General features: G+C 42.2%; 1 protein-coding gene across 12 annotated transcripts in view; it reads left to right on the top strand.

Moving 5' to 3' along the window:
- dab2ipb (DAB2 interacting protein b) overlaps nucleotides 1–10,341 on the top strand; it is a 167,576-nt gene extending 157,235 nt beyond the window's left edge. For 10 of the 12 annotated variants that reach the window (XM_034601782.1, XM_034601783.1, XM_034601781.1 and 7 more), the window contains 3 exons: nucleotides 5,361–5,563; nucleotides 6,202–6,289; nucleotides 8,008–10,341. In XM_034601782.1, the coding sequence (XP_034457673.1) occupies nucleotides 5,361–5,563; nucleotides 6,202–6,289; nucleotides 8,008–8,175 (459 nt within the window). In that variant the 3' untranslated portion in view covers nucleotides 8,176–10,341. The remainder of the gene's footprint in view (nucleotides 1–5,360; nucleotides 5,564–6,201; nucleotides 6,290–8,007) is intronic. The other 2 variants (XM_034601785.1, XM_034601787.1) reach the window with 1 other exon arrangement.
- The last annotated feature ends 2,672 nt before the right edge of the window (nucleotides 10,342–13,013 follow it).

The raw sequence follows: 13,013 nt of genomic DNA, 5'->3' as shown, positions 1-13,013 counted from the left end.
TCTTGACCTTTTTGCCAATGCCTCCTCTTCACAGACCGCCCCTACCTGCAGCCGTTATGCTTCAACTGAACTGTCCTTCCTTTCTTTACCTCTCATTAGCTCACTCATATACCCCCCTTCCCTTAAAACACTCTAATTATCTGCTGTATCTATTCCAGCTCTGCCCTCCCTGAGGTCCCTTACAAGGGCGAGACCAACCCTTATTACTTAAAGTTATAATATATGCATTGAGGTAAATAGGATATATAGTACTCTGCATGTGACCCCCTAATACCTTAATCTCCAATTTCCCTGAAATTGGCTTCTCACTGATGTTGAAGCTGTTTATCAGTGATGTTGTTTGGCTGTTGTCACAGCCAGCAGCGAACTGTGGCTATCAGCTGCTGGAAAGTCATAGCAACAGCAATAATGGCAGAAAGCAGTTATAACAGCAGACATAATTGTGAGGCTAAATATAGCAGACAGGATTAAATATCACCACCAGGACTTTCAACATCATGCTGATTATTATCTCGATGAATCATCTGGTGGTTTAAAATTCAGAAAATTGTGAAAGATGCAACAGACTAAAGAGATGATTACGAATGTCTTGTTTTTAATTCAACCAAACTCCAAAGCTGTACAGGTTATTATTATATGTAAACCTGGAATGAGTAAACAACTAGAATGGCACTCAGTAGAGCACATGCCAAGGCCCAGCAGTCCCCTTATGAAACCCCATTCAAATTAACTTGATCCAGATTTTTATTAGTATCAAATAGCACACACACATAAATATCAGTCCCCTTAAGTGGCCAGATTTTTTTTCCATCAATATCCCTGAATTATTCTCTGAGAAATCAATGTTGAAAAAATACCCTATCTCACAGTGTTAAAGAAAGTGAAAAACAAATCCTGCCTTCACCCCCCGATCTGGATCCTGACCATCTATCACACAGGCGCATTTAACAAAAATCACAAATGCAAAAGCCACAACACAACCACAAAGTGTCACCACATTCGAAAAGCCACAACACAGTTGTTACCAACTGCCGTCAAGTCATGGATGCATGAGTCCAGTGTTTTCTTCCTTTTTTGGGTGCTCCAAGCACCTGTACCGTAACACCTCAAATAGAGAAGCATCAAATTTTAAGTGGCGACTGGTTGACCAGGTTTTCCACAAACGAAGGCTCAATTGACCGGAGCAAGAAAAACAACTTGACGACAGAATGTAACTCTATTTCTTTGTCAAGATCCGTTGTAACTCACTTCCGTTGTGTGGCTTTTGCAGTTGTGTTGTGGCCTTTGCAGTTGTGTTTTCTTTTTATGTGATTGTGTGAGACATCGCAGCCACCGTACGGAGGTAACTAGGGAGACAATTGGTGCTTAAGCCATGAATCACCCAGTTGTTGCAGTTGGAGGACTTACACACTTAAAGAAGTATTATTATGTTCTTAAAGGGGTGAAAATTCATTCATTATCCACTCACCACTATGCAGATGGAGGGGTGGGGGAAAGTGTTTTAACAACATGCCTCCATACTGCTCATGTGGTGTCATCCAAGTGTCCACAAGCCCCCGACATTCATATTCGATTGGAAACGGTGTCATTTACACCATGTTTTTAGCCTAAGTATCCTCTGATATCCTCCTTGGAGGTGCGTTAATCATCTCACCGAAAACCGCATAGCTCTCGCCCAAGGGCACGCGTGGGGTGTGCGTTTGCATCGCTACGTCCGCTAGCATCGCTACTTCCAGAAGGGGTTTATAACATGGTGTAAATGACGACATTTGAGTCAAATATGAATGTTGATGCTTACGGACACTTGGATGACACCACATGAGCAGTATGGAGGCATCTTATGTTTTTCTCTGTTGTTTAATTACGTCTGATGAAGCAGTCCCTTTGGCTGCAACACTGTTTACCCCTGAAACTCCTAAAGTATTTTGTGGACTCAAACACTTCACCCACCCCTCCATCGGCATAGGGGTGATAATGAGTGAATTTCCATTTTTCTGTAAACTATCCCTTTAACCTTGTTACTTCAGCTCACGTCTTACTTTTTAGCCTTTATCTTGAAAACACATCCCAAACCCCCCTTTCTGCCCCTCTTACTATATTTGGAATGAACGTAATTACCCATAGAAGGTGTGTGTGTGTGTGTGTGTATGCACATGCAGCACATCCACACAGACATGTCTGAGCTCGTGTGTGTGTGCTTTGCATCTTCTGTATGTGAGAAACAGAGCGAGAGAACAAGCTCTTTGCTGCTTCCTCTGCTTACGTTCCCTGCTTCTCTTCTCAGCATCATTTACAAATATTCACCCTCAGCTTCGCTTCCTTGCTTTTATTGGCTGCCAAATGCTCCCTGTTTTTTTTTTTTTTCCTCTATCCGTAATGAACACAAACCTGTCATCCTAACGTAACTCCATGCTTTATGGAAGCCAGCAGCCCAGTGAGGGAGAGCAACCAAAGAAGGCAATAACCTCCGTCTCACCAAAAGAAGCCACGGCCACCTTAAAATAGCCGAGCAGCAACAAGAGGAGGATTGGAAATCAGCAGCTTAGAAACAGTCTCAACAATACATGTCCCCACTGGAGGCATTTTAAACATCCAAATTCATTTATATATACACAGCGTACATTCAGTGATCTATTACAAATGAAGGTACACGTTTGTCTTCTTCAGACATCAGGACGAAATATAAATTATTATCAGTACAAAAGTCAGACATTGTCAGCATAAAATAATGCTTGAAATTTAAATTTCAAGTGTTTAAATGTATTATATGAAACACAATTTTGTGCTTTGAATTTTCTATTTGTACATCTTATTCTTCACAAAGCTAGAGGATAATTGTTACTATGATTACAAAAGACAAATTTTTCTGCAAGATTACACAACATTTTCAATTGTTTATGCTACCATTATTATGTTTTAATGGGAAAAAGCTCAGTAAATTAGATCAATTAAATACATAAATTGTATTACAATTAATACGAATAATGGGACAATTAACTTGCAGATTTTTAATTACCATCATATTGTATTGCTCTTTTTGTTGTATTATTATTTAATATTTCTAAAGTTAGTTTAGGGGTATGTTCTACCTAAATTAAAATATTTAAGTCAAACTAAGCGACAAAGAAGCTTATGATAATTTCCACGAACATTTATATTGTCCAAAATATATTTGTTATAGTTTGTTGTTCCCCCCCCCCCCCCGAGTTGGCCACCTATGTTCCAGGTGTAGAGAACACAGGGTGAGACAGTGGCAGTGTGCAGACTGCGATGTATTGTGCATCTGAAGGAGAGCAGTGCAGGGAACAAGGGTCAGATCAAAGGCAGTTACAGATACAGTAGATGTCCTTCATTCTCAGGGGACCTAGTGACAAGAGCTGTGGGATATTAGAGATGGAGAGAAGACTAAAGACGATAAGAAGGACCACTCTGAGGTCACTCTTCCTCCTGGGAGGAGGGGGGTGATGGTATAAGAATGTCCCAGTGGTGGGCAGCAGAGTGACGAGGCTAAACAAGGTGACAGGGAAAGATAAATGATCCCGGCAGCTTCCTCACTCTGTGTAATTGGATCCCATTGTTCAGGGCGCTCTGATTGTTTGTCTTTCACTATGTGCTTCAGCATTGATGAATAATAAGGCATAATATACGGATAAAATAGTCATTGCGGTTTTTGTTTAGTTTTAGTTTAGTCTAAAAAAAATGCTGTTATATATGGATAGTATTGATCATAATGTTTCTTTTAATTTTAGCAAAAATTAAGGAGACTTTCGGTCAAATTGATAGTTGCAATTCCAAGAGACGAGTATTGAATACTTGACAAGTGACCGTACTCTGCCAAAGCATAATGATCTTATAAGACTATTTACCATAGTAGCAGTGTAGCTGGTGAGAGTCCACCTCTTTGGTCCAGACGATAGACTGCGTTTAAAGATGGACAACACATCTCCACTTCCACTATCCATCCATCCATGGGTTTTATGACCTGTACTGCAGCCAGCCACTAGGTGGTGTTCAAGATGATTTGGCTTCAGTTTTGTGGAGACGTCATGTCGACCATCTTTAAGTACAGTCCATGGTCCAAATTTAATAACTACAACTTTTATATGGACTACCATGAAGACATTAATGGAGACATTCATGGTACCCAGAGGATGAAGCCCCTGATCTCTCCTTTAATGCCACCATGAGGTTGACACCTGATGACATTTGAAGGAATGTCAAGAAATTTGGTTCAGACATTCATGACCCTCATGATTAATTGTATTATCTTTGAGGATTGAAAGCATTTTAATTTGTTCCGACGTTGGTTTATGAACAAATGCATGTCAAACTAGAAGGTCACTCAGAGAGCTCGTCCCTCCGCCACAGCTAATCTAATCTAATGCTAATCTCGCAATAGGACAGAAAGTGAAAAGAAAATCCTGTATCCTCTCCCTTTATCAAATTCGCTCCAAAGTCGTTTTTGGGGAATACTGCTAACACACAGTCGAACAGCATGGAAACAACAACCCCCTGGTGGAGGCATCTAAAGACATTTTGCAAATAGGCTATTGTATGCTAACGTGAAGTTAAATAGTGGGAAATATGCACACATCAGCATGTTAGAACTGTTATTGTTAGCATGCTGAAGTTAACATTGAACTAAGAACCACCTCAAAGAGCAACTGGCGTGGATGTTGTAGTCTAGTGTAACTATGTGTATCACTCTCACTGGTCTTCCACTGATACTTCCCAACATCCGATACTATTACCTCAAGATGTTTTTATTTATATATATTTATACATGGGTTTTTTGGGAGAAAATGCAGTTAACATTTGATTCCTCCTCTCATCCCCCCCCCCCGCTTTAAGACAGCTACTGCAGAAGCCTCTCTGTGGTCCAGCGAGAGGTCAGGAAGAGATTTCAGAGCTTATTTCACACACTAGACTCCAACTGCTTCCATCCCTCCCTTCTTCACTCATTCGTGCTGTTCTTCATTCTAAACTTCCTTGCTTATCTTCCAGTTTTTTTTTGTTTTTTTTTATTTAACCTCCGAACAGATCATCAGAGCCATTTAAGCAGAGTTTAGTTTTGTGGTGCAGCCATACAGGTTTAGTGCTTTCTTAAGAAATGCTGGCAAATGAACTCTGTGATTCCTAGAGACAGGCAGTCTCTCTATTCAGAAAATAAATGATGGGGAACAGGACGTTATCTCCGACCTGATTGAGAGATTTTTTTTTTTTTCTTTCATGTCAGCTATGGTAATGAAGAAGGGCAGCCTGCTGATAGGGTTGACGATGATGATGATGAAAATGATTATCAAGATGGTAATGACAATGGCGCTGATGATTTTTCTTCCTCTCTCTGCTTCTTTATTCAGTACCAGCAGGAGATCGCGGTGCTGCAGGAGAAGCTGCGGGCGTCGGTGCAGAAGCTGGAGGAGTATGAGGCCCGGCTGAAGGGTCAGGACGAGCAGGCCCAGAAGGTGCTGATGGAGTACCAGGCCAGGCTGGAGGAGTCGGAGGAGCGCCTGCGCCGACAGCAGGATGACAAGGACCTGCAGATGAAGGGCATCATCAGCAGGTGGGGAAGAATGAGTTTGGTTGGAATGCAGCTGTTCTGAGACTTATCCACATCCACACTACAATGTTTTACGTTACTACGGATACGTCTGCCAACCACACTACTCCGTAGTTTTAGAGGCGCTAAAATTGAGAACTTTGGAAACGCTGTTGTAGTCTGAAAACTCCCGCTCCGAGTTTTCTTCTTGACGGGCAGAAACTAAGATGTTTTGGACACGATGACGTAGGCACTCACAATCGCTTCGCTGGTATCAGATGTTCCCTTTGAAAAGAAAGCAACCGGCAACCGGCATCCACCTCAGCGACCAGTGTAGAACGCAACATAATCAATTACAACTATTACAGACCCTGTTGTCTTTGCCTACAGCAGCTGTGCAGTCAAATTCTGTTTTTTACAATGATATAACTGTTTATGTGTGCTTGAGACAAAAGTTTGTGACAATTCTGCAACCAACAACCAAATGCTTCCTGTTTACACCAGCATTTGCATGCCCTTTGTACGTGAGTGGTCACATGATATGTGTATGTGTGGACAGAGATTGTTGAAGTTTGAATGAAATGAATGAAGCTGTTGTCATATGGATGCAGCCTTTATTTCCATTAGGCCTGTATCACTGACTCTGCTGATCTCCTCTCCAGGTTAATGTCGGTGGAAGAGGAGCTGAAGAAGGATCATTCCGACATGCAGGCGGTCGTCGACTCCAAACAGAAAATCATCGATGCACAGGTCAGTTTGCCCTCCGTCTACAATACGCTGACTGACAGGACATTTCCTTTGCGCACTCTGCAGATTGCATATGGTTCCCGTCTTTGTGTTTCAAATTTGTGTGTGCTGTCACTCGTGTCTTCTGCTTGAGGAAACAAAGGGTCACTGCAACACAAAGAGATGTTTAATTCATGGCCCTCTCCACTCTGGCATTGACAAGCCTGAATGGCTGAGCAGAATTTCTCAGCTCCCCCTCTCTTATAAAACATACATTTACAAATCTCTCGTCTATTTTTTCTGTCAACATGGAGCTCCTCTATGATCCATGGTGGCTCTTATTCATGTGAAATTGTGTTTGTACTTCCTCAGTGCAGCTTTGTATAGATTCAATGAAATCAATTTCGAATATTGTCTTTGTTAAAGATTTCTTCGGATCCTATTTCCTCTATATCTTGGAAGTGATTTTACAATAGAACTGAAAAAAAATTAAACTATGCTGCAGCTTGACATGTGGAAAAAAGAACCAGAGACAAACGTACATGGATGATTAATCTCCTTCACGCTGAAACTAATGGGACTTTGCATCTGCTAACAAACACGGCACAGTAAAGCAACAAGATGCCCGTGTCAGTAAACAGGCAGAGAGAATGGAAATGAAAAGCTCATTATCTGTGGTTCAGGCCAGCCTCCGTCATACAGTGAAGACAGTGAGCCATGTGTGGGAACTCAAACAGACAGATTTATTAGGGGCGATTATTTTGTTTCAGCTATTATTTTCATCATTGTCTCATACAATTGAGATTCAGTATTTTTTGATTTAAGAGTTATAACTTAATCTGAATAAATGAGACTGAAGTGAGACATAGCACAAACTTAATATTCTATTCACCATATCAGTTTAACATTAAAGCATTTACAGGCATATTTTTTACCTAATAAATTTAATTCAGTAGTTCCTATGGAAATTCTTGTTTCTTAAGGTCGATATACAGGTCGTTGTCAGGGGCAACATCCAGCAGCGTAGCATCACCTTCTGTAGGTCTCATCTAAGACCTGCATGGTTCTTACGTCCCTGTAACGGCTGCCACGTACGTCACGAAGGTTTTAAACTGTAGGACATGAAGCTTTTGATGGAAAAATATTTTTATGTTCATGAAAATTTCCACAAAGGTGTGTTAATGACCAACACACACCTACTCATGGAATCATTCCAGGAGTTCAAGCCAGACTGGCATTTCGAGCACATACCTCTGCCATGGCCCAAAAGTCCCCTTCAATTCAATCAAGCCACACAAGATTCCACACACTCATAAGTTTGCCTTCAGTTGCCTAAATATGTCCGTTTTTTTTTTCTGTGGGAAATGCAAATGTTGAAGAACACCTTATCTCGCCATGTTAAAGAAAGGGAAAAAGTTACTCCTGGATCTGTAGCCAGATTTAATGAGTCCTTCCCTCACCCATACCACATCCTTCCATCAAGGAAGGACAAACAGACGGGTGAAAACACAATCTCCTTGGCGCACATAATAAGCTATTTACAGTTAGTTCGTGCTATTCAGGGGTTTTAATGAACAAGGCTCACGATAAAGTAAAACAGGTTGAGCATTAGAATTTTAGAAATGTTAAATCTCCTGAGGAGGAACAGATCATTGTGGCATGTCTCCAAATTTAGATCACGGTCTTTTTAGAGGCTCGGTACTATGTTTCTCTAACTGTGTGTGTGTGTGTGTGTTTTGCAGGAGAAGCGTATAGCGTCGCTGGACGCAACCAATGCCCGTCTGATGGGCACTCTGACCCAGCTGAAGGAACGCTACAGCATGCAGACCCGCAACGGCATCTCCCCCACCAACCCCACCAAACTGCAGATCACCGAGAACGGAGAGTTCAGGAACAGCAGCAACTGCTAGACAGACCGCTATCTGCCCCCCCACCCCACCCCACCCTCAGAGTGTGTGTCGAGTGCCTGCGAGTGTACAGTCATTCACCGACAGGACGCCGCTGTGCGTGCATGGATGCATGCCCGTTTGAAGGTGTGTGTGTGTGTGTGTGTGTTTTTAAAAAAGCAGACAGTATTTTTTAGAGGACGTTTCCACTTTTCGGACACGACGTGAGGTCATCGCTCTGAGGGGCCAGCCAGAAGAGGCGGGGCTGCAGCGTGATGGACAGATCATCAAAGGAAACAGGATCACCAGACGGCCTTCGTGACGAGGGTGACGGCCAGAGGAGGCGGAGCGGAGCGTGTACATACGGAACTGTAAAGCTGTCCATCAGTCTCACACTTTGCCGGCGGATGTGTGCGGTCGCTCGGACAAATTCCAGCCCTCGCTACGCCTGGGACAAACCACTATATAACCACACGGAGTGACGGCCGCTAGACACGGTCGCCCTAGCAACCCTCCTCTCCTCCTCTCTTTCTCTTTCTTTATTCTGCTCCCTCTCGACGACCAAGTGGACGTACTTATAAACAATAACAGGCGTTGAGGATTACCGTTTTAGTTTTCTTGAGAGGATTACTCTCTAGTGCTTTATTCTAAAGTCACTCTTTATAAAGAACCAAATAGAAATTAAAAGAATAATAGATATTTTTAGTCTCTTTATTTCCCTCCTCACTCCTCGGGTGTGTTCCTGCTCCTTGCCCCTGTGTCCCGCCCCTCCGTCCCCCATGTAGTGCACTTTGTGAAAGGCTATTGGTACATGAAACGCCTTAAAGTAAGGAACACACCTCGACTTTCTCCCGCAGCTCCTCTATTTCTGCAAAAAAAAAAAAGGCACAACGTAAATACTGTGGAAAAATAAATTGTACACACGTAAATGTATAATGAACACTAAAGAAAAATTCTATGTGATACTATATTGATGAAATTGAATATAGATGTATGCATTTTTTTCTTCTATAGAGTATACACACATGAACCTATATTTGATAACCTCAAATATATAAAAACAGCCCTTTATTTAGGAGTTTTATTTTTCTTCTGTGACGATGAAAGACTGTAGTGTGTAGCGTGCTTTCGAGCCCTGGAGGAGGAGACCACGCGGAGCAGCGATCAGCACCGTCCACTGATCCGCACTCCAAATTGCCCACGATGCTTCGCCCTTTACGCACAGTTCCTGCGCTACACCTCAAAGAAATGTCTGTACAGCTCCGGCCGCAGCGATCGGTCCCTCGTTCCGGTGCTCGCCACTGCTCTTAAAGACGCAGGTCGGTTAAACCCAGGTGGTGATTTGGGTTGTGGTCTCCCTCCTTCAGTAGCACAAGAGCTATTGAGAGATGTGTTCCCACGCACTCACTCATACTATACACTGGACTGGTGAGTCATTGTTACAATGGCCTCCCGCAACATTTCCCCTCTTAACTGCTTTGTTTATCAGTGGTAATGAAGTATGCTGCATCCATACTGTGACTCTTATTCCTAGTGGCATCATCCTCTCCTCTTTTGGCTCTTTTTCCTTATTCACCCCCCCCCGCCCTCGCTCATCCCCCCCAAACTCTTCTGAATGTGAAGACTCACAGTTGGTCTTAACGTGGGGTTGCAGTCCTTCCGATCTCTCTCGTCATTACGCCACCGCATCGCAGCGTCTTTATTTTGTATATTTTTGTATGGAGTTTTCTTACCTGTAACAGAATATATGCGTCAGGTGTGAGGCTCTGCATGCTTCATCCTCGCTCTAGCGCCAACGGTTGCATCGGTATCACCATTGTGTTTTGTTTTTATTTGCCAATTGGAAGGTGGTGGTGGTGATGAATGGTTTGCTGCAGACATATATAGTGAACATATGATAGATGAGTGTATGAAGAGGCAGGACAGCCTGGGAATGTGTAAATAAAAATGCCCACGTTATTTTTACCTAACGTTAAACAGAGCTTTTTGTAAATGTATCTTGTGCTCAAACTCTGCTGTATCATTATGGATATTGTAAATACAGATTAGCTCAGTCGGTCATCTGTCCTCATTGGGTAGAACTATAAAGTTTAACCTTTCAGTGTTCTCCCTGTTTAAAGCTATTGTTTTTTTGTATTTAGAGTTTAATATCATTAGCCAAAAAAAATAAAAAATAAAGGTTATGTAGGGGTTCGACTCTCGGGAAGTCGCGGAGAACTCCTCGTTGGTTTTCCAGGCCGAGCCGAGTCCAGTCTGGATGAGATTCACAAGCACAATCCTGTATTTCTCCTCAGTCTGGCTCTATGCACTTTTACGTTCAGTGGTTGGTGTTTATAATTAGATTTGTCTGTTTTTAGCACAGCACCGGTTTCAGGTGTTTAAAAAGAAAAACACAGTTCAAACCCGCAGAAAGGGACTTTTGATAAAGCTCAATCACAGACCGTTGTATCTGATAAAGAGAACTATTTACAGCTTTTTCCTGTTTGAGTAGAAACAAACAAAGAAAAATCACACGGGACTTTTTTCCTCCTCATATCTGACATCCAGTCCTAAAATAATATTGTACAACTGCAGAGATTAAAGCAAGATGATGTTACTTTTGACAGAAGAAATGACACATTCTTCCTCCCGCAGTCGTCACTCAGAGGTTTTAATTGCTCTTTAGCTCGGGTTTTAGCAGCTGCTTTGGTGGTGAGCAAATTTCTTTTCAGAATAACAGACCCCCGAGGAACCTCACCACCCCTGACTGAGAAATCCAAGATGGCTGCTCCGTGTATCAAAATTAGTGAAAGCTGTAGTTTTTTACCGTTTATTCGCACTTCTGTCATTTAATATGTCGTACACATAGTACTGTCCAATTACTGACGGTGGACGTATTACTACGGTGTCAGTAAGCGTGACATGCTGCGTAATGCGTTATTATAAACTGGTTTTGCTAACAATGGCTAGATGGCTAACGTAAACATCAACTCTGGTTATTCGGTTGTGGCGTCATTCCGAGCTCCGAGGTTTAATATGAATCTCTGCTAGCGCTTAGCTTAGCATTGTAGCTGAACGCTATTGAAAGTGATAAACCATGTCAGGTATTTAACTAAACAGTTGGAAATGTTAAATACATCTTTCGGTATAGGGTTGATTGATTCCACTTTTCCTACGGTTACAATATCTCAATATTTTCAATGACTGTTAGACAGCTAAACTCAAAACTAGCCCTTTTAGCATTTAGCTAAAACAGTAGCATGGATTAGAATGACAGGAATGAAAAGCCTGGTGCTGGTTCAGTAAAAGTTACAAAGACTTGCTATAAACTGCAGTGTACAATAATACAAATGTCGACCACAATCAACACATCTCCACAAAGTAAAGGACCCACTCTAATGTTTGGTTTCTAATACGACTTCTCTGCCATCGGATCACTTGTCCCATGTTTCCCCTCCAAGTTCCGTTTTATGAGTCAGAAAACCGCGAGCTCGCGCTTCACACACTTCAGCCAGTCCGGCAAAAATATCAATCAGAAATATAAAGCTATAAATAGAGTAAAAGATGTTGTATGTTTTCTATTATCTTGTAGAAGATACTTTTGTAAGTATGTTGAAAGTATAAAGTATTTGCTGGATTCTGCTTCCTTTGACGACGGTGACAAAACAATAATGTACAGAGAAATTTGTGTTGACAAAAATGTGGCTGTGCAATTTATGTACATTCGCAATTAGACCTATTAAAGTTTTATTTAGCTATTTTAAAGTCTGGTCCTCCTGTGTCTCTCTGCATCGCTCTCATTGACTCTTTATCATGACACGTCCGTGTAAATGAGGCTCGCGTGTGAGACGAGTCACGTGTTCATCAAACACTCCGGCAGGTCTAGATGGATGACGAACAGCGAGAGAGAACATATGCTCCGACTTGGGCTCCAAAGGCAGAGTGGAGGGTATGACGGAGGGACGACTTCTCAGAGAGCCTGACCTACATACTGCCTGATTGTTATTCACCCGCAGTCGGGAGTAAGCCTGAAATGGCCCCCACAACAAAAGTGGCGAGGATTGTACAGCGAAAATGTATCAAATTGCTGCAAAGAAATGATTCCTATTGTATTCTCACAACGGTATGTGATCGAATGGGGGAAGTGGACCTCATTAACAGCAGTGTCGTGTGTATTTTAAAAGGAAAAAGGCTCCTGTGTTGTTAATTGCTCCCTGTGAGGCTCACTTCCTTGTTTGCCCCAGGGAGCCTGTTCCACTTGGCTTAAGACTTGCATTTAGAAGATCAGGCTAATAAAACAAGCTACTGCGGGCGGTCCACTCTCCAATAATCTCCTGCACCCATCGCTCCAAAGTATCAAAGGCGAGAAAACACAAGCCACTTGTTGATGGCCGAGACAATTTCCTGCCAAGTGCACAGCAACAGCCAATGAGTGCATACTTCAGTTGCAAGTCTCCAAATGGAAATATCAAAGGAATTAATATCAGAAATATCAAATTGTTTTTTGGAACGGGGGGGATGGAACAGGGGCTCGCTCCGTCCATCGTGCAACAGTGCACCAACAGAGTAGATGACGATACTGCACCTTGAGGTTGGTTGCCACCCGCCAATAAACTGAACAAAGAAGAAGAACAAATGGAAGGAAGGTGTATGTAATGGTCAGGTATTCTGTGGTACTGGTAGGTGAGTTCATGTACTTCAACAAATGGTACCGGCTGAACTTATACATTTCTTATAGGACAGTGGTCTAATGCAACTAAATAATTACATTGTAGATTGTGCTTTGAGGCAGTATCTTCATTTGATGCTGTTTGACTTGACTACATTAGACAGGTATGGTTAAAAAGTTTACGCACAAATAATATGACAATCTTCTAAAAACA

Source organism: Hippoglossus hippoglossus, chromosome 12 (assembly GCF_009819705.1).
Source record: "Hippoglossus hippoglossus isolate fHipHip1 chromosome 12, fHipHip1.pri, whole genome shotgun sequence".
Lineage (NCBI taxonomy): Eukaryota > Metazoa > Chordata > Actinopteri > Pleuronectiformes > Pleuronectidae > Hippoglossus > Hippoglossus hippoglossus.
This window is presented reverse-complemented; position numbering and strand designations above follow the sequence as displayed.